This window comes from Colletotrichum godetiae (genome assembly GCF_030913485.1).
Source record: "Colletotrichum godetiae strain CBS 193.32 chromosome Unknown BDP55scaffold_55, whole genome shotgun sequence".
In the NCBI taxonomy this organism is placed as follows: domain Eukaryota; kingdom Fungi; phylum Ascomycota; class Sordariomycetes; order Glomerellales; family Glomerellaceae; genus Colletotrichum; species Colletotrichum godetiae.
Genome location: NW_026851303.1, coordinates 190,043 through 217,056, shown reverse-complemented (window position 1 = coordinate 217,056; position 27,014 = coordinate 190,043). Strand labels below are relative to the sequence as shown.

At 54.0% G+C, this 27,014-nt stretch overlaps 7 protein-coding genes and 1 non-coding gene across 8 annotated transcripts; 6 read left to right on the top strand and 2 right to left on the bottom strand.

The window, feature by feature from the left end:
- Positions 1-5,539: 5,539 nt before the first annotated feature.
- Positions 5,540-6,940, top strand: BDP55DRAFT_697397 (GPR1/FUN34/yaaH family protein; the record flags this gene model as incomplete). Its single annotated transcript, XM_060577677.1, has 3 exons — positions 5,540-5,940; positions 6,285-6,689; positions 6,853-6,940. The coding sequence occupies 3 exons, from the start codon at positions 5,540-5,542 to the stop codon at positions 6,938-6,940; spliced, it is 894 nt and encodes a 297-aa protein (XP_060424690.1).
- A 1,373-nt stretch (positions 6,941-8,313) lies between these two features.
- BDP55DRAFT_678291 (cytochrome P450) lies at positions 8,314-10,875 on the top strand. The gene is made up of 7 exons (XM_060575979.1): positions 8,314-8,709; positions 8,766-9,251; positions 9,322-9,352; positions 9,421-9,617; positions 9,709-9,871; positions 9,982-10,657; positions 10,712-10,875. Exons 1-6 carry the CDS (start codon positions 8,641-8,643, stop codon positions 10,587-10,589), a joined length of 1,554 nt encoding a protein of 517 aa, XP_060424689.1. The 5' UTR covers positions 8,314-8,640; the 3' UTR covers positions 10,590-10,657; positions 10,712-10,875.
- A 95-nt stretch (positions 10,876-10,970) lies between these two features.
- On the top strand, positions 10,971-11,042 carry BDP55DRAFT_t302. The gene has a single exon. It is a non-coding gene; the product is annotated as a tRNA-Met (tRNA).
- A 1,051-nt stretch (positions 11,043-12,093) lies between these two features.
- On the top strand, positions 12,094-12,964 carry BDP55DRAFT_591525 (peptidase S8/S53 domain-containing protein; the record flags this gene model as incomplete). Its single annotated transcript, XM_060570929.1, has 1 exon — positions 12,094-12,964. A coding segment is annotated over exon 1 (735 nt), but the record flags the coding sequence as incomplete, so codon positions are not given.
- BDP55DRAFT_678289 (uncharacterized protein) lies at positions 12,957-15,134 on the top strand. Its single transcript, XM_060575978.1, has 2 exons — positions 12,957-13,558; positions 13,625-15,134. Exons 1-2 carry the CDS (start codon positions 13,293-13,295, stop codon positions 14,994-14,996), a joined length of 1,638 nt encoding a protein of 545 aa, XP_060424687.1. The 5' UTR covers positions 12,957-13,292; the 3' UTR covers positions 14,997-15,134.
- Positions 15,072-16,467, bottom strand: BDP55DRAFT_732938 (glycoside hydrolase superfamily; the record flags this gene model as incomplete). The annotated part of the gene is made up of 3 exons (XM_060580008.1): positions 15,072-15,443; positions 15,498-16,353; positions 16,421-16,467. 3 exons carry the CDS (start codon positions 16,465-16,467, stop codon positions 15,072-15,074), a joined length of 1,275 nt encoding a protein of 424 aa, XP_060424686.1.
- A 583-nt stretch (positions 16,468-17,050) lies between these two features.
- BDP55DRAFT_678284 (uncharacterized protein) lies at positions 17,051-18,480 on the bottom strand. The gene is made up of 3 exons (XM_060575977.1): positions 17,957-18,480; positions 17,654-17,872; positions 17,051-17,592 (listed from the first exon to the last, which is right to left on the bottom strand). The coding sequence occupies exons 1-3, from the start codon at positions 18,342-18,344 to the stop codon at positions 17,387-17,389; spliced, it is 813 nt and encodes a 270-aa protein (XP_060424685.1). The 5' UTR covers positions 18,345-18,480; the 3' UTR covers positions 17,051-17,386.
- A 925-nt stretch (positions 18,481-19,405) lies between these two features.
- On the top strand, positions 19,406-26,871 carry BDP55DRAFT_754940 (reducing polyketide synthase; the record flags this gene model as incomplete). Its single annotated transcript, XM_060580732.1, has 6 exons — positions 19,406-19,523; positions 19,589-20,436; positions 20,492-20,602; positions 20,661-22,655; positions 22,711-23,496; positions 23,554-26,871. The coding sequence occupies 6 exons, from the start codon at positions 19,406-19,408 to the stop codon at positions 26,761-26,763; spliced, it is 7,068 nt and encodes a 2,355-aa protein (XP_060424684.1). The 3' UTR covers positions 26,764-26,871.
- Between the last annotated feature and the right edge of the window lie 143 nt (positions 26,872-27,014).

The window sequence follows — 27,014 nt, the reverse complement described above, 5'->3', positions numbered from 1 at the left end:
GTTCGGTGGAATTGACTGCGAAGCAATGACCTTTTCAATTTTCCCGTCTATCATCAGGCGCGTCCTGGGGGCTGCCTGCAATGCCTGTCACCTAATATCCTCTTACTTCGTCGAAGCGGTATTATTACAACCACGAAGCGCAACAAATGTGGCCGGCCGACTTCCTCAGTGCCATCCCAACACACGGCTTCCCACGCATCATCGGTAGGCGCCGCTTTCGATTCGACCTGCGCCGCAGCGCTAGATTGCAGCTGTTTTACTGCGTACTTTGTCTGCACGAAGAAACGGCGGACGCCTTGCCGGGGAGTCAATCGGAGACGTGAGGGTTGCATCCGCAGCGCCATCAACCCCAAAAAGGAATGCCATCAATCCCCTTTCAACCATCCTGCCAAACCATCAACACTGGTCGTCGAGATGCCACGGGCATGCATGGGTAGCCTGAACTTTGGGTGTTGCCGAGTTATCCGGTGGTGATCGTTTGCGCCTCCCTTCTTGGCATCGGCTTCCGCTCCTAGGCATGCAGGCAATGACGGCTAAATGCAACTGTTTGAACTTTGAAGGCTGGGATTCCAGAACGTATCTGACTTTGGAGAGTGCACGGGGATTGGGGAGGAGGAGACCTCTAGCAGATTTTCTCGGGTCCTCTGGGTACCTTCGCATCACTCCAGTCATCTTCACTGCCTAGATTCGAAGGGGCCGACGGATGGAAAAGGACCCCCGATGTTAAACTCCGGTCTGCCATCCCATCTTCCTCGGCTCGGCTTCAGACTTGACGAGATAGATCATAGAATGCCTCTGCCAAGCGAGTGCGCAGGGGTTCCTCAACAGCAGCGAAAAGGTTGGGAATCCACCTCTCAACGCCGCGTCGAAGTGGAACGATTCTTGCCCAAAGAGGAGGCATTTCGGAGAAATGGAAGTTGCTTAGCAGCCTTAGCTCGCCTCTGGCAGTGGACAGCCTAGGCTTTGTACAATAGGGGCGGCCCTGGAAGGCCACGCCACAGGCGGCTGCTGTCGGACAGGGTCCCGAACAACGTGCTGACGGAGCCCTGTGACTCTTGGCATCGCACCATCGACCTTCTAGGGGGCGTCTTTGCGGTAATTCTAGCACAAGTCTTGGATGGTTCCGCTGCGAGAGCGGCCTTGGCCATATGAAAAAGGGGTTGCGAAAGGCAGAATTAATGACCGCCGTTGGCTTCTTGCCTCCTTGGCAGGTAGAATAGGTTGCGATGTCTGTCGTCCTCTGATCCTTTCGGCTTCCGGTCGAGCCTCAATCATTGGCATTACGGACCAAGGGGCTGGGCATCGAGAATCGATCCGCGGCTATACATAGTTGAACGGGGGCTTGCTCGGGCCAAGGTGCTGGCCAAAGGCTGGACAAATACGACAGGAGATGAACTTTTCACCAGTTTGTGATTGTACTCCGTACACAGCCTGGCCGAGCCGTTCGTCCAGGCCGCGGCACGGGGGCGGTCGAGGACGAAGGCTTGGACCTTCGCGCGAACTTTTGGCAAACGTCTCAGTGGAACGCAGGCAACACGAACGTCAAGGTGCATAGGAACGTGGTTTCCGCTACAGTATTCGACTACGCCGTCTGTCAAACATTTGGAATCCGCGAGTGCTGTTAACAATTCCGCTATTGAAGTGGTCAAATCTGTGGCGTCTGTCGCCTTCCTTTCCGCTGACCATTCGGGATCTCCTCGATTTCCCCAGTCCGTCGCTCACTAACAACAACTAGTTGCTGCTATCACCAAGCAACCCAGAGACAAGTTGCTCGGTATGTGCCAATGCCGTTGTTGAATTGCCAGCTGGCTCAGCGGAGGGACAATCGATTCGCAGCTGGCCAGGGGATTGAGAACCAATTGAGTACTGTTCAGGTGACATGTAGTTAGTGGACTGATGATCCCACGGAGCCGGCAGTAGAAAGAGGCAGTGATGAGCGGCTTAGTGTGGTGTTACTGTCACCGCTGCGCGAAGAGACAGCAGAGCATCCCACGTCAAGGGTTGCATGACAGGGCACGGACAGACGCGGCATTCGTCAGAACAGGTGACTTCCACGGTGGCATCTTGCCATTTTGTCCGTCGTCTGGTTTGTCGGCGCCAGCTCAAAGCGAAGATATTGAATACGTCCAACGTCCAAGAACCCACGATTGTCACCAAATTGACCTGAAATTCCAAGATTTGTCTGGAATAGCTGTATTCAATCATCACCTGACAGAGTCAAAGTACGAAAGTTACAAGTACTTGGCCGGACAGGAGTTTGTAAGCCGAGAGACAACCAAGGCTGCCCACGTTCCGGACCAAGGGACGGAAGAAGAGTGCGTCAAGTCCAGAATTCGCACGTCGTGGCTTGCATTGAAACTCCATGGGATGCCGGACTACGTACAACGCCGGCGCAGTCTGGGGAAATAGGCTAGAAGCCACCAGATCTGGGGAAAACGCAATTGCAAGCCAGCACGAATGATGGATACCTATCAACGACAGGGAGGTCCCCGAAGACTACAGCGGGATCTCGAACACACGTCGCGGTTCGTCCGGCGCCTGGTGCCATCATCGGACCATTTGCACTAGAAGGTGTGTACTTCGACTCGATATATGCATACGCACACGGAAGCAATGGGACTTGGTCTTTTGTCGATCGAGTGGACGGCAGAGGGTGTGCAGCAATCGCCCAAGCTTTCCCCGCAGCCCGTCGCCATGTGGCCGTCGATTGCGCGCCTCTGATGGAGGCCATTGTTGGGGTTGATCAACAAGGCTACTCCAAAGCTCCTTCCAGCACGGTCATGATGACGCTTAGGATACACCTGGCTCAACTTTGCAGGCCTTCGCCATGCGGACAATGGTTTAGAACGCGAGTAGAGGGCATAGCGGTAATCCGTACAGAAGAGCTCTCAGCCAAACCTCGAAATGTTTCCTTTACAGACTTGAAGAGAGGAAACGCCTTGGCGCCTGACGCACACCTCACAAAACTCTTCCTGGTCTTGCATCCGCGTCGACATCTGAAGCCGGAGTCAAAGGGGCTCGGGGTGTCTCGAATAGGCTGGGATATTGCCAGTCCACCCCCAGATTCCCCGCAACACCCATCTCTAGGGCACGGTTGATATGGATAGTCACCGGCAGAATGTGGCCAGATGACAGATGTATTGTGACAAAGGCCGGTAAAAGGCAGAAAGATCTCGCCCAAAGAGCTGGGTTGGTTGAAACGCGCGATGCGATGCAGGCCCGAAACAGTGGTGATGTGTTCCCACCGTACAGACTACAAACTGGGGGAGTGGAAACTCTTTAATCTGGATGATACTTGCCGTTGACAGGATCAACTCGAAGATTCTTTCGGTTTAAGTCGAGATTCATCTCTTGGACGCTCCTCAAAAGCCCAGCAGCAGCAGCCGCGTCGTCAACCAGGCCAGTACTAATATCATGCCGACTGCCGGCAGATTTGGTCCGCCCACGATCCGCAGCCAAGACGGGGAAGAGCCGTGGCGGTAATTTGGCTGGTCCCCTGTTGCAGGAATGATTTTTTCATCGAGCACCGCCGAAGTACCCTTGATCCGCTGGGCCTTTTGGTTCGACCATATTCATGACACACGGTAATATCGACGTGCCGCTACAAGCTACAACTCAAATGCGACCTTTCTGCCGTCCTGCTCTATCGCCCAATGAGAGTGCGACCGCGAAGAGGGAATAATCTGGACGGAACTCATGGAAAGCCGGGCGTTAGGGACTCAGGGCAGAGCACAACGCCAGTCCAAAAGCGTTCAGACGGCAGACGCACCTCTTATTTCCGCTGCAATTATAGTTACATCAGGTGTTATCGCCACGCTCTCCCTGCATTTTTGGGGCTCAATCTGGTCTTGGCCGGTCGCCAGTGCATCACAGCGAAGCATTCGTAATCCCACGCATCACATCTGCGTCGACGTTGGTTGCTGGACAATACGGAGAAGATGAGCCACGCCACCTGGAAGCGACAAGTCTGTACTCTGTAGTCGGGACCCGCGACGTCTTTGGGAGACCATATGGAAGAGGCTTCGATCCATATGGTATCTCAGTCGCAGCCTCTTCTTTGACAAACGTCAGAGGCTAGATCCTTGGGGGTCGTTTTCGACAACAGCATGCCCAGGCCGCTTATGCAATAATGATTTGCGTTCCATCACCCCCGCTACTTGCTAGTTGCAGACGGCGACCAGAGCAGCCACGCCTAAAAAAATTGGAGAAGCTTTCTGGTGACGGAAAAGGTGGGAATGACATCAGCTCGTGGACTGATTTCCCAAGTGGCCCGAGGCAGAGGTTGGTTTGTGGCCTTTGATCGTCGCTTGCTTCCTCGCCTCGCTACTCAATTGGCATACCTAACACCCCTAATCCGATCGCTGGAATTCGACAGTGGCTCAAACCCGCGGGGATGGACGAAAGGATGGCCGTTCAAAGATGTCTCAGAGTTTGAGGGTCTCTACAGTTAGTCTCGTCTCCCAACTCGGTCTTCGAACACCGATACCGTACATACGGATGCCAGCTGGGCAAGCCCAAGTCGCCTTCACCAATCAACCAATTGTCCCCCCGCTACTTGCATTGAAGACCGGATGGCCGGGATGTCAGCAAAGACTGGCCAAACTGTATGGAGTAGCTTATGATGGGATGAAGCTCCTTTTCTCACAGGGGCCACACGCACACTGCTGCGTCAGTTCTTGGGCAGGCCGTCTCTGTATGATCTGGGGATGCCGTCTTTGAGCTGGCATGCTGCTTCCACGCAATTGGCGATGAAACCCCCTTCACCAGCAGACATGCTCCTCTTCCTTTCCTTTTCGGCCCGTCGGGTCTCTGGGGAAGACGGGAGGAGACTTTTATTCGCGCCATTGCGGATTTTCTCCCATGTCATTTCCAGCAGATCTCGCCTTCCAATGGCGGTCTCCGACGCCGTGTCAGTGGTCACTCCACCACCACCCGACATCGCAACCTAAAATATTAAAATAATGAATCTATTATGGAGCCTCTGTTGGACCCCATGCCCATTTCGTCCCCCGGTTCATTCTTCTCTGGGCTTTAAAGATCGGCCCTTGGAAGCAGACGGCTCGCCTTTCGCCCTCACACCCTCTTAGTCTACCAACATACGCGATCTTACTCGACCCACTCCCTCCCTCCTGCTTCTGCAGACGACGCCTCCTCACTTCACTTGTCCTCCTCCTCCTCCTCCTCATCCATCTCCAGTTCTCCGCGCCAGTCGGGCCCACGTATCTGTGCATACCCCAGACGTCCACACACGTTCACGAAGCTACCGGCCCATCAGCTATCTGCATTTTGCGCTGACCCTCGACCCCGGCCTCCGTTCGTCCTGGCTTGATCGTTTCTTGCCTCGAACCCCGTTCTCCCCCATTACTTAAAGACTGCTCCCCACCCATTCCCCGGAGTCGAGAGAAACCTTCCTCCATCAAAGTTGTGTGCCGTCTTCCGTGGAGTTTGCCTACGCTTGCTACAAGATACTCCCTATACTTATTCTTCTCTTGGTTACCTCCTTGCCTTATTATCTCTTACACCCGGAAGATTACACACAATGGCCACGCACGAGGCTCACCACAACGCCGTCCCTCCACAGGACGTGGAGAAGGACGTGCATACCTCTGGTGCCGACCACTACAATGGTGCCAATGGTGCTCATGTAGGCCAAAACACATACTCACGACAAGCCGGGCCTTTCTCCCGCGTTGCCGACTACCGGAACATGACTGAAGGAGAAGCGCAGGCATTCGGCGGTTCGCTCCAACCCGGCGTATGGAAGCCGTACGAGCACAGAAAGTTCGCCAACCCGGCGCCCCTCGGTCTGTCGGCTTTCGCCCTCACGACGTTTGTCCTTTCTTGCGTCAACCTCCACGCTCGCGGCGTGACTGCGCCTAACATTGCCGTCCCTCTCGCCTTTGGATATGGAGGTCTTGTCCAGCTCCTCGCTGGCATGTGGTATGTCCAAACTTTTCCTCCTTCTCTGTTTTTTTCTTTTCTTTTTCCGTACCAGGGTCCCCGAAACTTCCCCAACATCTCATCTCAACCGTCTCCACGATGTCCCCCGCAAGCGGAAGCTCCGGTGCGTTCTTGTGGAGCATGGACGCGCTCCTTTGCGCCGGAGTGGACCTTGAGCTAGACACCAACATGGGGGACTCGGGGAAGGTTGGTCCATAGGATGCCTGTCCGCGTCCTGGACCAGGGGAACCTGTGGAGAAGCTTGTGTAATACGAGCATCACAAATCAGTCATCACTGCATCCTTCATCCGCGCCAATGTTGACTGACGGTTGGTGGTTTGCAGGGAGATGGCCGTTGGCAACACCTTTGGTGCCACTGCCCTTTCATCGTACGGCGGTTTCTGGATCGCATACGGCATCCTCTTGACCCCCAACTGGGGCATCATCGCCACGGACGGCCCCTATGCCGCCAACTACTCTGACCACTACTCGGCTGTTGGCTTCTTCCTCACGGGCTGGTTCATCTTCACGACGCTGCTGCTTCTCTGCACCCTTCGCTCGACCGTGGTCTTCTTCTCCCTCTTCTTCACCCTCGACTTGGCCTTCCTCTTCCTCGCCTGCGAGAACTACGCCGCCAACAACGGCGCCTTGACCGCGTCGCGCAACTTGCAGATTTGCGGTGGTACATTTGGTATGCTTGCCGCGTTTTTGGCGTGGTATTGTGCATTGGCAGGTCTTCAAGACGATAGGTGAGTTTCTGCAATCCACCCACCCATTCGCCCGGGCGGCGATCGGCTCAGGTCTAGACTAGACTGAGCCACCGTCATCACCGTCCCCCTCCCCTCTGCCGCTACGCTTCCATGATGAACGCGCGATGTGGATTCCGTTTGCTAATACTGGAAATTTCTGCAGCAACTCCTTCTTCCAGGTTCCCGTTTTCCACCTCCCGTGGTCCGATAAGGGCAAGGAGCTTCGCCGGGCCAAGAGCAACGTCGCCTAAGTCGATCTGTATTGCCATGAGGCTTGATGTGTATTGTATTCATTTAATGCGCTGAATATGAAGGGATGTGTGCGGTCGATGCGCCCGCGATGATTTAGGATACCCAATTACGAGGGGTGTTGTCGCGCTTGCCGCTTGCATGTGGCCAAGCTGGGCGACATGACAGAGCAGACTGGTGAAATGCGGAGCCAATGCAAAGAATCTTGCAGCTACTTATATAGTATTAATATCATGAGGGAAAATGCTCACATGAATGACTTACAATTGAATGTTGGTGATCGCCTCCATTGAGGTGTTGATGTTTCCTCAATTGGGAATTGAGCTCTGGGGTGAGCAATAACGTTAGACTACTGTGTACATCCTACGATCCAAATTCACAACTACCTAAAAATGTTGATTGTTCATCAAGGATCACCATAATAAACAACCGCAACAAGTGCTCGCATTTCAGAGTCGCAAGCTGGTAGTTGGCTCTTCAGACCAAGTAAGACCAAGATGCAGTGACGTCGGACAGCTACAGGGCCCTTGCCGTTGCGGCGATTCGGAGACGGAGAAGCGTCACTGGTGTCTTGGCGACGAGGCGAGTAAGCAGCCGTTTCCGAAGGTATGATTAATTACGGGAGATGCGCCTCGCCGCCTTTTTTGCTTCGCGGAGGGCGGGAGGACAGACGGGAAGAGGGGAGGGAGGATTTGGGGGCGGCGCTTGAGGGCTTGGCGTACCTCATTTTTGGGGGGGAAGATGCGGAGGAGACAACGGCGGAGAGAGGAGCGATTGCTTGATACTTGGCGGTTTCGAGGTATTGGACTTGAGGTCACGGGTGAATGCTTCGATTGATATGTGTGTTTGGGGCTGCGCGGGTTCTTGAGTGGGAAGAATGGTGATGTTTTGCTTGTCTTGTCTGAGGTAGACACATCGGGCATCATGCAGCTGAAACGTGGCTGCGAGGGAGAAGATTGAAATGTGTTTTCGTATGAAGATATTCTTGGACCTACCTATGCCGCATGAGCGTTGATTATCTGAGTTGGGATAGAGAAATTTGATGTGGTGTTCAACTCATGTCGATAGATGAATCTACAATACTGCAGAGTTCGTCTTGTCTTGGGGCAGTCACCAATAGGTCGCACTTAGAGACCAGAGCGTCCGTTTGAACCCTGTGCCCTTGACCTTGAGCCTTGGAGCTGTTGGTTGCGTTTGGTTCGAGTTGACGTGAACTGAAGTCATTGTGTCGGACGTGACTTGAGCACTACATGGCGATCAATGATTTAACCAACTTTGAGAGAAATCGTCGCCAGAGCCTTCGGGTTCTTCAAGAAGCCCGGCCCCACATTGCCAGGAAATGAAACGATGCAAATTCTTTGTACATAAAGAGATTATTGTGCAATTCGTGCCCAGCTGGATGGATTGAAGCGCCATCATTGGTACAGACCTGGGAGTACATGACTCGTGCAAATTCTGCATATGCACAAATATGCATAACTCCGTCCATTGGTTGTTATCACGCCTGCCGTGTAACTCTGGACGGCTTCTTCTGCGTCCGTGATCTGTTGGAGGACTTATGCTTCGAAAAGAGGGTGATATATCTGGAGCATGCGCTTTTAAAGTCTGCGTTTTTGGTTCCTCTCTTCTTCTGCAACTTGCGGTCTCGTTTGTCTTGTATTCGAATTAAATAGACTTTTCGATAACTGGATTCAATTGCAAAATGCCATTCAACTTCGACTTTTGGACGGTCTACCACGGGTTGATGCTCATCCCGTCCGCAATCGTCGTCGTAAGTCTCATGAAACCTCAATTACTTTGTCTTAACGTAGCTAATTACTCACCAAGATCATACTTTACTACACTGTCCTCGCACTCTACAACATTTACTTCCACCCCCTCTCCTCCTTTCCAGGTCCCCGCCTCGCAGCCGCAACACCACATTGGATGGCCCTCTCCTATCTAGGCGGCCGCACTCCCTACGATCTCCTCGAGCTACACAACAAATACGGCCCCGTCGTGCGCACATCCCCCGATTCCCTGTCGTACATCAAGGCGCCGCAGTGGAAGGAGATTTACGGGCACAAGGCGCCTGGCCAGCCCGAGTTTAGCAAGGATAGCAAATACTTCTCTGCGCTCAAGGGTGATCCCGTGATTTTAACTGCGGAAAGGGAGTATCATTCGTATATCCGCAAGTTGTTCGCGCATGGCTTCTCTGAGAAGGCGATGAGGGAGCAGGAGGTGGTGTTGAAGGGGTTTGTTGATGTTTTGTTTGCGAGGCTCAGGGAGGAGGGGGAGGGAGGACAGGCTGTTGATGTTTTGCAGTGGTATAATGTGAGTTCTCCGATGTCGAGGTTCACCATGGGGTTTGAGAGAACATTGTGATGCTGACTTGGTGATGCAGTTCCTTACCTTTGACTTTATCGGGTTCCTCAGTAAGTTTCCCTGGAGGTGCTACCTAACCGGTATTTTCATGTTGGATCTGACTCTTCTTGTCATCTAGCCTTTGGCGAGTCGTTCGACTGCCTGACTACGTCAACCCTCCACACCTGGGTCCAGATCTTCTTCGCCATGGCGAGGTTCATGTCGTTCCACCAGATCATCTCCCGCCTGCCCAAGCTGCTCCAGCTTCCCGCGACGCTGTTGACGATGCCAAAGACCCTTGCCGCGGATGTGAAAACGCTCAACGAACTTCAAAGCGTGAGTCTGCACTGGCCGTAGCCACGCACTCATCGTGGCTAAATGTTTCTGTATCGTGAGCCGTGCTGATTCCTGATTTGGAATGCTGTAGGAAAAGGTTCAGCATCGTCTTCAAACGGAGGCGACTGTCCCTGACTTTATGGAGAAGATGATTTCGGCCTACAACTCTGGCAAGATGACGTATAAACAGCTGGAGGGGAACTCGCAGATCCTCATCGGTGCCGGGAGCGAGACCACCGCGACTTTACTGTCGGGTAAGTTAGCAACTTTCCACAGGTAGTTACTGTACTCAGGCCGCACTGAATTGCATTCCATGACACTCTACATTGGAAAACCAGTCCCCCATCACTGACAACACCCCTAGGCCTCACATACCTTCTCCTCAAGAACCCCCGCGTCCTCGCCAAGCTCGCAACCGAAGTCCGCTCAACTTTCACTCACCCAGACGAAATCACCTTCACGGGTGTCAATAACTGCAAGTACCTCCTCGCCTGCATCGAAGAAGCCCTCCGCGTCTACCCGCCCTCCCCGCAACCGCACCACCGCATCGTACCCGCCGGTGGTGCGACCGTCGACGGTGTCTTCTTGCCTGGGGGCACGTCCGTTAGTATCCCTATCTATGCTGCCTCCCACAGTCCCGTGAACTGGAAGCTGCCAGAGGAGTTTATACCTGAGCGATGGATGGCTACGAAGGATGGTGGTCATGGGAATGGGGATGCGGATGCGGATGTCGACGTGCGGCTGTTTGCCGGGGATCAGCGCGATGCGTCGCAGCCGTTCCAGGTTGGACCGCGGAACTGTATTGGGAGGAATCTGGCGTATGCGGAGATCAAGATTATCATGGCAAGGTTGGTGTGGCAGTTTGATATTGAGAATGCCACGGATGGAGATTGGATCGGGATGCAGAAGGTGTTTATGGTTTGGGAGAAGGCGCCGCTGTGGGTGAAGTTACATCCTGTTTCGAGAGGGTGAACAGCAGCCAGACTGACGAGGAGGTCATGATAGAGTCCATTTGTTGTCGAGATCGAATTCACTCTTCTCTGGATTCAAATTAGTCTCACAGCTGCACTCTTGAATCTAGCGGCTGCCGTTACATGTAGTCTTGCAACAATGCATTCAGGCCCTCTTTCAACTTCAAAATGGTCGCAATGTGACCCGAGGAATCCAGGATTAGATATGCAGTCGATGTAAGAGTGAAATCCTTGATTATTGTACTTGTATTTGAAGCACGTTGTGGCACCAGACGCGAGGTTTAAAGGTGGAAGACGCAACAATATCTCACAATGATGCAACTTGGTTCAGCAAATTTGCTCAAGTCGATGTGGATTCAACCACCATCCCCACTCATCCATAAGCACAATAGCTCAGGGGTAGAGCGCTGGGCTCATAACCCAGAGGTCCCTGGATCGAAACCAGGTTGTGCTATTTCCTTTTGCCTCTGTGCGCTTTTGATGGTGGAATTCGTCGCTCCTTTGCGCCAGTTAGGGGGTTAGATTCTGTTGCTATTTACATTGGGGTTGTTCGGCGCTGGGTTCCACGGATCCCACGGCTTCCCCAATCCTTCAGAGTCCGAAGAACGCCTTCAAATCCACCAGTTGGATCATCCACATGGGCAGTCCAAACTCTGCAACTTGCCTCTTTAAGACGTTTCGAGAACGCTCATCATTACTGCAGATTGGAATACGAGATTCTGTGCTGTAGGTGGCTGACAGTTGATGCACCCCTTTATCACGCTACCTTACCAGAATGCAGGCCGCTACACACTTGCCCTGTCCGGGCTACCTAAAATACTCCAAAAGTTAAGGTAGATTAAGCTCGTGGATGCGCGCTAGTTTAAAAGTGCCACACCCGGCAGCTAAAACTGACAACAGCCCCCGGCTTCATCGGCTAGGGCAGATGGAATCGAAAGATAGGGATATCGGGGCATATCGACAACATCCAGGATGTAGATTAATCTAAGCTCGCCTGTTCACCTTGTTTTTGTGACGTGCTCCAAGACTGTAGCGGCGTGCGCTCGGCCCACTGTGATCTTCGAATACGACCTGCGGCCCCACGACCTTGAGTTCGGTTGTCGGCCGACGGTGACTGTCGCATTACAGTGTTGGAGGAGAGTTGGGCTTGTCTTCAGCTCACTGTCTCTATCATCTTAAGCCCTGATGCCCATGCTGAAGCTGGCATGAAGCTGGCCCAGCGTCTCTGGGTCTCGTCTTGATCCGTACACCTACTACTCAGCCGATTATGACAGTAGGAAAAGCAGACAAGATGCGAAAGCGAGGATATCTTTGCCGGCTTGGCAACTAGCAAGCAGCATAGTTCTCATTGCAAGCTCAGGTAAAGATCTCCACGAACCCCAATGGCCCGGTAATTTCGCTACCCATTCGGGAAGGTCCCAATTTCTCGTGTTCACTCACGATCCGTCGCCCGTCACTTGCAGGCTCGCACATGTGTTGGCCAATCCCGCCTCCAAGCCATCGAGAGAACTGGGAGAAACTTACCTGAGGAAGATAGTTGTATATATACGCTCACGATGTGCTCACTAGCCTCATGTGATGGAACTCCGGTCGTCACCGCCGGTCATTCGTTTCAATTCCAGCGCCCACCGCCACCATCATGAGGTTCTCCTCCAACGCTTCCCTTCTGCTGGGGCTTCTGGCCTCTGCGTCGCACGTCGTCATTGCAGCCGATGATGCTGCTGCACCGGCCGCACCCGCAGTTAACGAAGATGCCTTCGTACAGGGCGCCTATATCGTCGAGCTCAACGGCGAGCAAGATCCTGCAGCACTCTACGACGAGCTGCGTTCCGACGGCTTGGCCGTGAAGCCCCGCCTGGACCTTAAGTTCGGTCTCTTCAATGGCGCCTCCTTCAGCGTCGATGACGCCAGTGAGCCCGACATCACCACCGCCAAAATCGCAGATAAGCTCAGCGTCAAGGGCGTCTGGCCGGTCCGCAAGATCAAGATGCCCAAGCCTGTGGGCACATCCATCGGTCGTAACGGAACCGCCTCCAGCGCAGCCCTCCTGCGCTCCCTCAAGGACAGACGCGACGAAGCCGTAAAGGACACCTACAGCACCCACGTCATGACGCAGGTTGACAAGCTTCGCGAGGCCGGGTTCACGGGTAAGGGTATCAAGGTCGCTATCGTCGATACGGGCGTGGATTATAGACATCCGGCCCTGGGAGGCTGCTTCGGCGAGGGCTGCCACGTCGCCTACGGCTGGGACTTTACAGGGGACAATTACTACGAGAGCTCCGACGCGCCGACACCCGACGCGGATCCCCTCGATACCTGCCAGGGCCACGGTACGCACGTCGCGGGCATCATCATGGCGCAGGAGAATGAGCTCGGTTTCACGGGCGCTGCGCCAGATGTCACGCTTGGCGCGTACAAGGTCAGCGGATGCGCCGGGTACACGACGAGCGAGATTTTGGTGTCTGCTTTCTACCGCGCTTACGAGGACGGTAGCGATGTCATCTCGTGCTCTGCGGGCGATGACTCAGGTTGGGCGAGCGACGCTGCTGGCGTCGCTGTCTCGCGCATCGCCGTGGCTGGTGTCCCTGTTGTTGTTGCGGCTGGCAACTCTGGTAACTTGGGTGTTTGGGCTGTCGCCTCGCCAGCGTCCGGAAAGGCTGTCGCCGGTATTGGTTCCGTTGACAACACTGTTTTGCCTAACCTCATGACCCGGGGCTCGTTTGCCAACGAGAGTGGCCAGTTTGACTTTGGATGGGCTGACAGTACCCCGGTTACTACTACAAATGTCACTCTTCGTCTGTGGGTTGGAGGCGCCAATGTGACGGCTTGCAACCCGATTCCTGCAGATATCGACTTGACTGACTCTATTCCCTTAATATCCATGGACTCAGGGTGTCAGTCCGATGTTCAGGCCGCGAACCTCCTCGCCAGAGGCGCGCAATACATCCTCTACTACCCTGCCAGCGAGTCGTAAGTCTTATTCCCCGCACCAAAATAAACCTATGCCTAGGAGTGTGATTGCTAATGGGAGGTCAGTAGGATCTATCCCCCGTACGTCTACACCGAGGGCATCCTCGGCATCGGAATGGTCATGCCCCGCCAGGCCCAGGAGTGGAAAGCCCACGCCGAAAACGTCACTATCACCATCGGACCCCCCGAGACCTCCGGCCTCTTTGCCGAGCCTATCACAAACGGCCCAACCGCCGGTTACACAAGCCCCTTCTCCAGCTACGGCCCGACTTGGGAACTCGACGTGAAGCCCCAGTTCACCGCCCCCGGCGGCGGCATCCTCTCCACCTGGACTTGGGACCAGGGCGAGTACATGGTCAACCCGGGCACCTCCATGTCTACCCCCTTCGTCGCCGCAGTCTACGCCCTCGTCGGCCAGGTCCGCGGCACTCTCGATCAGGAGACTCTCCGATCCGTCATCGCTGCCACGGCCCAGCCAAAGGCCTGGAACGACGGTACCGTTGCCCACGATGACATCCTTGCTCCTGTGCCGCAGCAGGGTGCCGGCCTCGTGCAAGCTTGGGACGCCGCGCACGCCACCACGATCCTTGACTCCACGGGCATTTCCTTCAACGATACGGATCACTTTGTCGGCGAGCACACCTTTAGCGTGAAGAACACGGCTGCTGAGGAGGTCACCTACAAGCTCGGCCACGCCAAGTCCGTGACGGTGTACACCTTCACCCCAGGCGAAGCCCAGCTCAACGTTGCCCGTGCCCCGCCCCCGACCGTTGACGAGTGGGCGACCATCAACTTCGAAACCAACTCCCTGACCGTTCCCGCCGGCGGCAGCGCCGAGGTAAAGTTCACTGCCGTGCCGCCCTCGGGCCTCAACGCCACCCTGTTGCCCGTGTACAGCGGATACATCACTCTCGAGGGAAGCAACGGCGAGACCCTTTCCGTGCCGTATCTAGGCGTCGGCGGAAGCATGCGCGACACCCCTGTCCTGGTACCCGGCCTCGGCCTGAACGGGGTTTACCTCTCCTCCACGGACAACCACTTCCTCATCCCCGTCGCCGCAAACCGGACATTCACCATCCCGCGCCCCGGGTCCACGGGAAGTGCCATTTACCCCAAGATGGTCGTAACCCCGACCGTCGGTACCACCGATCTGCACGTCGAGCTCGTAGCCCTCGGCAGCAGCGGCAATTCTACGCTCAAGATTACTGATGTCCTTGGGTACCGGACCCTCGGTCCATTGCCGCAGTCGCCCGTCACGTACGCACACAGGTTCGGGTACACATGGAACTTTGGCGGCTTTTTGGCCGATCGGACTATTGTGCCGGAGGGAAGCTATGCGTTTATTGCACGCGCGCTAAGGATCTTTGGAGATGCGAGCAAGGAGGAGGATTGGGATGTTGTTGAGACTGTGCCGTTCATCTTGAAGTATCTTGCATAGATGCATAGCCGCGGGTCTGATGCCCGAGGAAGATGTATAGTGCAAGCCTAATTACATCGTAACTTGCCCGAGACTTCAAGCTGCCCTGTGTTCCTGCATGAAACCAGCGTAGTCAAAGATTGCCCGCTTATAGAAACGCTCTTGTGTCGTCTGGTTATACCCTTGCACACCGTACTTGTCATCATACTGGCCCCATTCCCAATTGTCGAGATAAGACCAGCCGTACAGCCCCTTGACGTGGACACCATCAATGTTGATTGCTTTCAGAACCTCATTCAGGATGGGGATGTAGAACTCAGACTGTGCCAAGTCACTCCGGATATGATCTGTTGACATGTCGGAGGCTTTGAAAGCAGGGAGTCCGAACTCTGCGATCGTGATGCCGCCTTTGGTAGGGTAGGTGGCCTGTAGAAAACCGAGAATCGCCCGGACGTGCTCAGCTGGCACCTGATGATGTTCAGTCAGTTGCATCCTGACAAAGACGAAGGACTTTTCACTTACCGCAGGCCTGTCGACATTACCATGAAAGTTTGCCTCCCACCCTCCTCGCGAGGTGGAAGTAACGGTGCACTCGGGATACAAAGGATGTTCCGAATCAGCAGCACATGCCCCAAAGCCACTTTCAGGCTCTGAATGATATGAAGCAGTGTAAATATCAAATGCAAAGAAGTCAGCAGTCCCATTGAATAACTCGAGCTCCTCAGGTGTATACGAAGGGACCCTGTCACCAACGGCATCAATCATAGACTGTGGCACATTCTCACCCAAGAAGAGCGGACAGGACTGGACGCCGACGGCGGCGAGGCGGGCGATGTCTTGTTTGTAGAGGTAGTAGTTCAATGCCGCGATGTCGGGCGGGCCGGCGCCGGGGCTGGAGGAGTAGTTTCCCCTGGAGCGGTTCTCCCAGATGCTTGGGCCACGGCCTTCGCTCTGTATGGCTCCTTCTATTTGCAGGGCTGCGCCGGCGAACCCCCATTGAAAATCCTCTGGAAATGTGAGGGTCTTGTTGGATGTGATGTCTTGTGACGGTTGAAGTGGTAAAGGTGGCGGCTTGATGAGTTCAGCGCTGGGGACCGGAGTTGGCGAGGCGGTTGTGGTGAATGATGGTGAGAGGACGGGGATTGGGGCCCAGAGGGAAGATAGGGCGGCGTTGCCGTATTCCATGCCGTGATCTGTGGGAGTCGTATCGGGAGCATTCCAAGTCGTGGTCGATCGTGGTTCGAGTAGAGTAGAAAGCTGTGAGTAAGGCCTGGCGTATGTAGGAGCCTCCTGTGCTGCGGAGACAGGAGTGGCATACTCTAGAGGCCTATAGGATGGCCATTGATACGCTTCTTGAGCAGCTACCTGTACAAGACAGCTTTCATATGAATATTAGCAAAGAGTCAAGTCTTTGGGCTGATGACAACGCGATGGTAATGACCTACAGAGTCAAGATGGGCGCCCGCTGGAGGGGGGTTGACTGGATTCTCATGATGATGGCTGCCCTGCGATTGACTGGTAGATCCTACCAGATAACCCGAGGATTTTATGGTCGGGGAGTTGAATTATGGCTTTATAGCAACCGATACTTTGTGATGTACACGAGCTTGACTTGGCTGATGGTATATTTGAAGTCGGGATAATCTCAACCGAGACCGCAGTAGTGCCGAACTACGGACAGCGACTTTGCTCACATGGTGAAGGAAGCGGAGTTCGATGGCCTTGTTCCTTGCTATAAGCTGTCTCTCGCCATATGTATAGCACACACATAACTGACATAACCCGGTAGTATGTCGGCAGGATTAAGGAGCCGGACAAGGTGTCGAGGGCTCGCGCGGATGCTACATACCTTACTAGAGAAGAATATCGGTACATCTGAATAATGTGATTGAAGGAAATTACAATTGGTTGTAAACCCTGCGGTTTCCCCACGGGGAAGTCAAGATATGGTTAATCGCGGGGTCACGGTAGCCAGACTTTTTCCCAATAACTGGATGAGAAGTGGCATAAAGGCGGGGAAATCCCCACCGTCGTAGCAGTGTCATTCGTCTCCTCCTCTGGTGTAATGTGTCCGGGGCTAGAGAGATTGGAGCTTTACGCGTATGGAATACGAAGCAACGAACCTGTTATCCGAGGTTTGGTTTTCATGGAGTTGAGAGAGTGTCATTTCCCCGCGTTGGTGGCCACAGCCGATCCCTCGGTTCGAGAAAGAAAGTGGTTCGAGTTAAAGTGACCATCACGAAATTGGACAATAACCTCACAATCCATGCACATCTCGCAGTTTTGGGTGGACTTAGTTTGTGCATTGGGAAATCAATGTTCTCTTGTAATGTGTAGCAATCGTATTCATCGAGGCGCCATTAGGGCGTATGGAGACCTCCCGTTGAAGACTTGAAGAACTTAAACATTTCTCACGCCTTTTCCTGATTATGCCGAGTTCCATCAGATACGAATTGGTAAGGCTCATCGCGGATCGTCGGTTCGTTGTCGTGAATTTCTACGACTTTACCGTTCAGACTTGGAGTACCTATAATCTTCGATACACCCTTAATCAGGGTGGACATTGGTGTGACTACCATGTGCTTGTACATTTCTGGGTCGGGGATGATATTCGTGACTGACACGGCGTTAGTAATCTCAACTCGATATTGTGTCTTGATGTTTATTGAGTCTCTTGCCTAGAGCTGCTGGGGCCATCGTGTTGATCTGAATCTTGAGGTCATCAAGTATGGGAGCCGTCGATCGTACGAGACCGATAACACCAGCCTTTGCAGCCGCATACATCGGTCCGACTGGAAACGAATAGAGAGCGGCATCTGACGCTGTGCAAATGATTGAGCCTCGAGAGTCGCCAGATACTTCATTCTTGCTAATGTAATGAATAGCAAGTTTCACAGCTGAGCAGAAGATGATGTTCAGCCTCAAAGTCATGTGCAAGCATGAATATACCAGAAGGTTCGCTTGCGTTCCTTTAAACTTACAGTAGATGACACCATTTAGATCAACGGCCACCACCTTCAGGTTCGGCTCCTGGGGGGCGTCTGGGTGGATAGTCGCCAGGGCATTCGACATCCCCTCTGCTATACCAGCATTTGCAAAGACGATATCTATCCGACCGAATGCATCATAGACATCTGAGAACGCCTGCGCCTGTTCTTTCCACGAAGATATATCACACTGGTGAAAGGTTATCGTGGATTGAGGATACTCCGAAGCGACATCGGACGCGATGGACTTTCCAGAGGCTGCGTTGACATCAAAGATGGCGATCTTGCCGCCTTGAGAAGCGAAGTGGCGTACGATGGTGAGGCCGATGCCGCTTGCACCGCCGGTGACGATGACCGATTTAGGGGTGGTGCCAATTGCCATTGTGACTTATGTATGAGAGTGATAGGGGGTCGTGAACGAAATAATGAAACATGGAAGTCCTTCGCGAAAGGCGGATGAGCACGATATATCAGAAAGACAGAATAGGCCTGCGTTTTTCGAAAGCTTATTTGCGTGTCGACACCCTCGTTGGAGCCAAGAGTCGTCGCTGAGACTTGATAAACGGCGGACTAGATAGAATCATGTGCCAGAAATAGCGGAGCAAGATGCACCCATTGAGCATCAAAACTCCCCTGAACCTTGTTACAGCTGTCGTCTCATTGTGAGACAAGGCTAGAAGCACCGCCAGAAGCCAGCTCTTGTGCAGAGAGTAACCGCCTCCGGCTGGCCTTCGTGAGTATACACATCTAGCATTTGGTGACCATATTCAAGGTCGGAGTGATAGTTGATTGCAGCTGTTAACCTTCGTCTCTTCGGAGACTTTATCCTGTAGTTCTATTGGGCAGATGTTGGCTTTTGACTTTGGACGCATTAGCGAATCGGAACTATTGACCTGGCGCAGTCGAAGAGGATAATCCCAGCTCTTTCGGAGTCGAAAAGACGAAACGCCAGCTCCGAGAAATCCAGTCTGAACCTACTCTCTCCGAAAGCATTTTTACACTGCTTTGGAGCAGCCCTTACCGCTATAAGCTCCGTTTCTTCAAGAGTGATCCTGGTGCAGACAGGCGCATTTGATCCAGGTCGGCGGTGCCCGCCGGCGGCGCGGGACACGGTCCACCGCCGGACCTCCCGGGTTGTATCCACTCTGCACGGCAAAATTGCCGAAACAACGGGTGGCCGTCCGCTACTCCGCGTAGGCCTGGATGCACCGACACATGGCATACCGCTTGTGCTATGATAAGAAACAATGTTACTCGATCGTCAGATATTCACCTATATGGAGTTGCTCCCCATGATCATCATCGAAGACCTGTGCCGCCTTTCACTCTGCCTAGAACACGTTAGAAACGCTCTTTCTCTTATAGATAATACCAAATACAACGCGCGAGCGCCATAGACTAGTTCTCAACAACAGGCAAAACCTTCACGACACAGCACTCAACATGGTTGCAGCCCGCAAAGATGAGCGTATCCCGATTGCGATCGTCGGGATGGGATGTCGCTTCCCAGGTGATGCTACATCACCATCCAAGTTCTGGGACCTCCTGAAGAATGGAAGAGGTGAGGAAGACCGGTGCTCTCCATGAGATCCCTAATACCAATGTCTCTGCTAATCTCCAAAAAAGATGCTTACTCCCCGAATACGGATCGGTGGAACTCAGACGCCTTCCATCATCCCAACAGCAAGGATCGCGTAAACACCTTGGCCACAAAAGGAGGCCACTTCCTAAAGGAGGATCCCTACCTATGGGACGCATCTTTCTTCAACATTACGGCAGCAGAAGCCATGGCTCTGGACCCGAAGCAGCGCATCATGATGGAAGTCGCATACGAGGCACTCGAGAATGCCGGCATGCCTCTACCCAAGGTTGCCGGCTCGCAGACTGCGTGTTACATCGGCTCCTCGACAAGCGACTACAGAGATATGGTTACCAGAGACTTTGCAAACTGGCCCAAGTACTACATCCTCGGCAACTGTGAAGAGATGGTATCGAATCGCATCTCGCACTTTCTCGACATCCATGGCCCCAGCGCCACCATCCAGACGGCGTGTTCCTCAAGTCTGGTGGCTACGCACCTGGCATGCCAGAGTCTCCACTCCGGAGAGTCAGAGATGGCAATCGCGGGTGGTGTCGGCCTGACGCTCACACCAGATGGCAACATTCAGCTGGCCAACTTGACGTTCCTCAATCCCGAGGGTCACTCGAGGTCGTTTGATGCGGATGCTGGTGGCTATGGTCGCGGTGAAGGTGCTGGCGCCCTCATCCTCAAGCGGCTGGACAGGGCGCTCGCTGATGGTGATCCCATCCGTGCCGTCATCCGGGCCACGGGCGCCAACTCGGATGGCTGGACGCAAGGTGTGACGCTGCCTTCGGGCGAGGCGCAGGCAGCGCTCATCAAATATGTCTACGAATCTAATGGACTGGACTACTCTGCCACCCAGTATGTCGAAGCTCACGTAAGTTACGACCAGGTATGTACGATTGAATTCAAAAGATAGCCATGCTCACAGTGAGACTTTCTTGTAGGGCACAGGTACTAAGGCCGGAGATCCCCTGGAAGCCGGAGCGATATCTAGGACCATTGGCTCAGGTGCGACTAAGTCACGGAAGCTATGGATGGGAAGTCTGAAACCAAATGTAAGGACCCCGAGATTTCAGGTTGCTGCCTCCTTGTAAGACTGACTCGAATTCGAAGATCGGTCACTTGGAAGCTGCCGCAGGTGTAGCGGGAATCATTAAGGGCGTCCTGGCTATGGAGAACGGCATGATTCCCCCGAACATCTACTTCAACAAGCCAAACCCCGCCATCCCCTTCGACGAATGGAACATGGCTGTTCCGACAAAGCTGACACCTTGGCCCGTCTGCAAGACCAAGCGGATGAGTGTCAGCGGCTTTGGCATGGGCGGCACAAACGGGCACGTCGTTTTGGAGTCTTTCAACTCGGATCAGTGGAAGTCATTGTTGCCCGCCAACGGGGTCGCCCAAGAGACTCCAAACAACAAGAAGAGACTCTTCGTCTTTAGCAGTCACGATCAAGCTGGTTTCAAACGCATAGGCGACAAGTTGGTCGATCACATGGACACTCTTGGTCCCGCTGCTTCGAGTCCAGAGTACTTCGCGAAGCTGGCTCACACTCTATCTGTTGCGAGATCGGGCTTGACATGGAGATGGAGTTGTTCGGCTGAAAGCGCCGCTGAGCTCCGACACAAGCTTTTGACTACTGCTGGCGACAAGACTACGAGGACTCCGGATAGCAAGCCGAGAATCGGATTCGTTTTCACTGGCCAAGGAGCGCAATGGGCCGGCATGGGCGTCGAGATGCTCAAGTCCCACCCGGTCTTTAGAGAATCCGTCGCGCGATCTGCGGCCCTTCTCAAGTCCATGGGCTGCGACTGGGACCCCGTCGAGGAGCTGTCGAGGTCGAAGCAAGAATCACGTCTCAAGGCGCCCATGATCAGCCAGCCTATCTGCACCGTTTTGCAAATTGCCCTGGTTGACGAGCTGCGCTCTTGGGCCGTGACACCTAAGAAGGTCGCTGGCCACTCGAGCGGAGAGATTGCAGCGGCATACTGCGCTGGAGCGCTCACCCACCGTGATGCCATTGCTATCGCTTACTTCAGAGGCAAGGCTTCATCCGGTCTCGTCGGCCTCAAGGGTGGTATGATGGCTGTGGGCTGCTCTTATGACCAGGCACGATCGTTATTGGCGCAGCACGGCGAGAGTCTCGGTGGTGTCGCAACGGTGGCCTGCGTCAACTCACCCAATAGTGTTACCATTTCTGGTGACTCGGCTGCTCTAGAAAAACTGCGAGCCATCCTCGAAAAGGAGAGCATGTTTGCTCGCATGCTTCAGGTAGACGTCGCCTACCACTCTAGCCACATGCAGGGTGCTGCCGCAGACTATGCCGCTTCCATCGCCGACATTGAGCCAAATAGCTCAGAGGAAGACGAGACCAAGCGTGTCACCATGGTATCTAGTGTCACTGGTAGTGAGGCTGCACCTGAGCTGCTAGGAGGCTACTACTGGGTGCGCAACCTGGTCTCGCCTGTCCTGTTCGAGCAAGCAATCAAGGAGATGGTCTCTCCAGCAGCAACTGAGGAGGCAGGCGGCAAGATTCTGGACCTATTGATCGAACTTGGTCCTCACAGTGCTCTTGGTGGCCCTATCGAACAGATCTTGTCTCATCACGGCATCAGCGATGTCGGCTACAAATCTGTTCTCACCCGCCTCCAAAGCGCCGTCGACACGAGTTTGCAGCTTGCTTCCGAGCTTTTCGCCGAAGGTGTGTCTCTGGAGCTTCAAAAGGTCAATGGCGATTCTCATTGTCAGCTTCTCACCAACCTACCACCCTACCCCTGGAACCATTCAAAGGTCTTCCGCTGCGATTCTCGGATTGCGAAGGAACTCTTGGCACAGAAGTTTCCTACGCGAAGTCTTCTAGGAGCGCCGGTTCCAATGATGGACGAGACACAGAGAGTCTGGCGCAGCTTCCTGCGTCTTGAAGACGAGCCGTGGCTTCGTGGACACATGGTCGGCAGCACCGTGCTTCTTCCTGGTGCCGGTATGACAAGCATCATTCTTGAGGCCAGCCAACAGCTCGTCGCACCGGGAAAGACTGCCAGAGCTTTCCGCTTACGCGATGTCTCTCTTTTTGCTGCCATGGCACTCCCCGAAGGAGTTGCAACGGAAGTAATTGTCCACATGAGACCCTATCTACAGTCTACGCTTGGATCAACCCCCGCAGCGGTGGGAGTTTACCATGTCTTCATGCGTCGGAGGTGATCAACTGAGGGATAACTGCCGTGGACTGATGACGATCGACTACCACGAAGACACAACGCCGCAGATGGCAGAGGAAGATACGATCATTGCAGCCTCCAGAGTCGCGGACTACCACCGCGTTCACAAGGAGTCAAGTCTCGGGTATGCCAAGGAGAACTTCTACAACCATATGAACAGCGCTTCTTGGAAATACGGAGAGGCTTTCCAGGGTATCGAGGGCTGTCATGTCGGCGACGGCCAGAGCACCTTCAACATCAGAGTGACGGATATCGGAGAGACATATAGCAAGGGGCAGATTGAGCGACCGTTCCTTATTCATGCTGGTACCTTGGATGCAGTCTTCCAGAGCTGGCTTAGCAGTACGTGGATCGGTGACAAGGACGGAGGCTTCGACTTTACCAGACCTTTCGTTCCTGTTCACTTTACTGAACTCGAAATCGCGGCCGATATCCCCGGCGACGTGGGCTATATCATGCCTGGACTCTGCCTCTCTGAGCGTTATGGCTTCACGGACTTGTCTGCGGACATGTTCATGTTCGATAAGGATGTTTCCAAGCCTTACCTCGTCGTGAAAGACTTCCGAGTTGCCGAACTCAACATGGACGACGGCGGAGGTCGCGAGGATAATGAGGTTGACCCAACCGACATCACCTCAGAAGTTCGCTGGAATTATGCCTTGGATGTTATGGAGCCACAGGAAATCAGCCGGGTGGTCTCTGCTATCAAGCCCAGGGATAGAATGGCTGAGGTATGCTTGTAATCAATACCGGTAACTTTTCTCGGGATGCTAACATTGACGATACAGGTCATTCGGATGGCACTTCACTTGAATCCAGCAGCAACGCTCCTACAGCTCGTCCCAGACCACGATGCCGTGCGCAACTCAGTCATCGCAGGCCTCCCTGAGGATATAGTGCGCCCGAGTCAAGTCCGCTACGCAGTCATCAACGCAGCCAAGAGCCCGTTGACCGACAGGACTGCGGTGGTTGGTGAGCCATTCGAACTTGGGGCCCTGGATAGTCCCTTGCCGGAGAACATCCCCAAAGCCGACCTCTTGATCATCTCCAGCGACGTGGAAAAGATACACAAGCGCGACCAATTCCTTGACCGCGTTCTCAGCCTCACCAACCCAGAGGCTACAGTTCTCATTGCTGCTAAGCAGCAGCCCACCCCTGCTGGACTGGAAGCTAGAGGCTATGACTTTGTCTTTGGAGTCGAGGGAGATGAGCGCCTTGCGCTGTACTGGGGTGCCAGGAACGCGAGCACGAAGCCCGCGGTCAACGGCGCGTCTACCCGGCAGGCAGTCATCATGGAGCCGACGACAATGTCCAAAGAGACCCGACAATTCTCCAAGTCTCTGCAGGAGTTGCTTGTCGCTCAGAGCTACGCAGTGTCAACGAGGACTTTCGCCGATGAGCCGAAATCCGATGTGGCCGAGACTGAAGTTCTCATTTCCCTGCTGGAACTTGAGAAGCCGCTACTCGACAACTTGTCGGAGAAGGAGTACGAAGTTGTGAAGGCCTTGTCTTTGACGTACCAGCGCCTTCTCTGGATCACCTGTGGCAACAACCCATCATTCGGCGTGATTGATGGTCTGTCTCGTTGCGTCGAGAGCGAGATTGCGGGCACCAGGTTCCAGGTTCTCCATCTTAGCCAAGAAACAGGTCTGCAACACGGACCGACACTGGCATCCCGCATCTTGAATTCGGAAACCACAAAAGATGACGAGTTCCATGAGCGCGATGGCGTCCTGCAGGTGACCCGCATCTACAGGAGCTTAGATGAGAATAACTCTATCAAACATCACTTGCATGATTCGACCCGGATTACACCTGTCGGTGCCGACGAAGACCTGAGGCTCTCGATCGAGAGGCCTGGTCTGTTGGACACACTGCAATTCATCGAAGACGACCGGCTGAGTGCCCCTCTCGCAGACCACGAAGTCGAAATCAAGGTGAAGGCCACGGGTATCAACTTCCGAGATATCATGGCCACGATGGGACTCATTCCCATGTCTGTTTTGGGACAAGAAGGCAGCGGTGTCGTTGTCAAGACTGGCAGTCAGGCAAGTCGCTTCAAGCCCGGTGACCGTGTGAGCTTCTTGGGCGTTGGTACACATGCTACCAAGATTCGGGTTGACCATCGCATTATTGCTCATATTCCCGACACCATGTCGTTCGAGGAGGCCGCCGCCTTGCCCGTCGTCCACACCACCGCCTACCATGCACTCGTCAATCTTGCAAAGTTGACCAAGGGCAAGTCAGTTCTGATCCATGCTGCTGCTGGTGGTGTCGGCCAAGCGGCTGTCCAAATTGCCCTTCACCTGGGTCTGATCGTCTATGTCACTGTTGGTTCCGAAGACAAGCGAAAGCTGTTGGTTAACACGTATGGCATCCCTGAGAAGCACATTTTCAATTCTCGCGACGCCAGCTTTGCAAAGAGCGTGATGCGTGTTACGAATGGTCGCGGAGTCGACTGCGTCCTCAACTCACTGTCCGGAGAGCTTCTTCGGACATCGTGGGAGTGCCTGGCCACCTTTGGCACTTTTGTCGAGATTGGTCTGCGCGATATCCTCGACAATACCCGACTCGACATGAGACCGTTTGGAAAGAGCACGACTTTCACGTTCTTCAACCAATTCACGCTCTACGAAGAGGACCCGGCTGCGCTAGGCCAGATCCTCGACGAGGCCTTCAAATTGGTCCACAAGGGCACACTCCGTGCTCCGAGCCCCTTGACGGTGCATTCCATGGGCCAAGTGGGAGATGCATTCCGCACCATCCAGCAAGGAAAGCACCGCGGCAAGATGGTCATGTCGTTTACGGATAACGCAGACGCTCCAGTCTTGCGCAATGCCAAGAACTCTCTTAAGCTGAATCCTGATGTCACGTACCTCCTTGTTGGTGGTCTCGGTGGTCTGGGACGCAGTCTGGCGCGGCAGTTTATCGCTTGTGGCGCTCGAAACATTGCCTTCCTCTCGAGATCTGGAGACAGCTCCCCGGATGCAAAGGCTTTGATCAAAGAGCTGTCTGGCATGGGCGCGAACGTCAAGGCCTATCGCGGTGATGTGTCAGACCCTGCTTCGTTCCGGTCCGCTCTGGATCAATGCGATCGAGAGCTTCCGCCTGTCAAGGGCGTAGTCCAGATGGCCATGGCTCTTCGCGACATCGTCTTTGAGAAGATGTCATACGACTGGTGGAAGACTGGGCTCAGGCCCAAGGTGCAAGGCACATGGAACCTTCACGAGTACTTCGACCGTGACCGCCCTCTGGAGTTCTTCATCATCTGCTCGTCCATCTCGGGTATGTATGGCTACCCTAGTCAGGCACAATATTCCGCTGGCAACACATACCAGGACACGCTAGCGCACTACCGTCGGTCACAGGGGCTCAAGGCCGTGTCGGTCAACCTAGGTATTATGCGTGACGTTGGCGTGCTCGCAGAACAAGGAGCGGCAGGCAACTTTTTGTTGTGGGAAGAGACTCTGGGCATCCGAGAGCCGGCATTCCATGCACTCTTCAGGGGCCTCATCAATCGGCAGAAGAGCGAGGACCCAGCTTCATGGCCGCCAGCTCAGGTGACAACAGGACTGGGCACCGCAGACATTATGGCAGCACACGGTCTCGATCAGCCGGGATACTTCAGCATTCCACGTTTCGGACCTCTGGCTGTGACGAGCTCAGCGACCAGCGCTTCGGGTGCTGGAAAGTCGGATACTGTCTCACTTTCTGCGCGCTTATCTGAGGCCGCTAACAAGCAGCAGGCGTTGGATATTATCACTGAGGCGCTGGTGAAGAAGGTGGCCGACATCTTGCAGATGCCTGTGTCTGAAGTTGATCCAGGTCGACCTATGTACCGCTACGGTGTTGATTCTTTGGTTGCGCTCGAGGTTAGGAACTGGATTACGAGGGAGATGAAGGCAACTGTGGCTCTTTTGGAGGTTTTAGCTGCGGTCCCTATGGAGGTCTTTGCTGCTAGGATCGCCGACAAGAGTAAGTTGGTGGCGTTTGAGTGATTACTTCATGTTAGGACTTGAGGGCGGCGTTCAAAGGATTGGATGATGGGGGCTTTAAAAGCTTTTCTTTTTAGATCAAATACTTGGAGTTAGGATTGTTTCCTATAGAGCACATTGGAAATTATAGAGAAAACATGTTTAAGGAATGAGCGATCTCCCAACGGCACCTGAATTATTCCGGTCCATCATCGCTGTCTGGTTTTTGTCCATCTCAATTGAGCAAAACTTTGTTGGGCAAGGAACGCGATGCA

Excerpts from the sequence above, each read along its gene's own strand:
- BDP55DRAFT_678291 (XM_060575979.1), top strand. The coding sequence starts at position 8,641 with ATGCCATTCAACTTCGACTTTTGGACGGTCTACCACGGGTTGATGCTC. Across the intron at positions 9,618-9,708 it reads CGCTCAACGAACTTCAAAGC|GAAAAGGTTCAGCATCGTCT; the intron begins GTGAGTCTGCAC and ends GGAATGCTGTAG. Across the intron at positions 9,872-9,981 it reads CACCGCGACTTTACTGTCGG|GCCTCACATACCTTCTCCTC; the intron begins GTAAGTTAGCAA and ends CAACACCCCTAG.
- BDP55DRAFT_678289 (XM_060575978.1), top strand. The coding sequence starts at position 13,293 with ATGACCCGGGGCTCGTTTGCCAACGAGAGTGGCCAGTTTGACTTTGGA. Across the intron at positions 13,559-13,624 it reads TACTACCCTGCCAGCGAGTC|TAGGATCTATCCCCCGTACG; the intron begins GTAAGTCTTATT and ends ATGGGAGGTCAG.
- BDP55DRAFT_678284 (XM_060575977.1), bottom strand. The coding sequence starts at position 18,344 with ATGGCAATTGGCACCACCCCTAAATCGGTCATCGTCACCGGCGGTGCA. Across the intron at positions 17,873-17,956 it reads TCTAAATGGTGTCATCTACT|CTGTGAAACTTGCTATTCAT; the intron begins GTAAGTTTAAAG and ends TCTTCTGCTCAG. Across the intron at positions 17,593-17,653 it reads GATGGCCCCAGCAGCTCTAG|TCACGAATATCATCCCCGAC; the intron begins GCAAGAGACTCA and ends ACGCCGTGTCAG.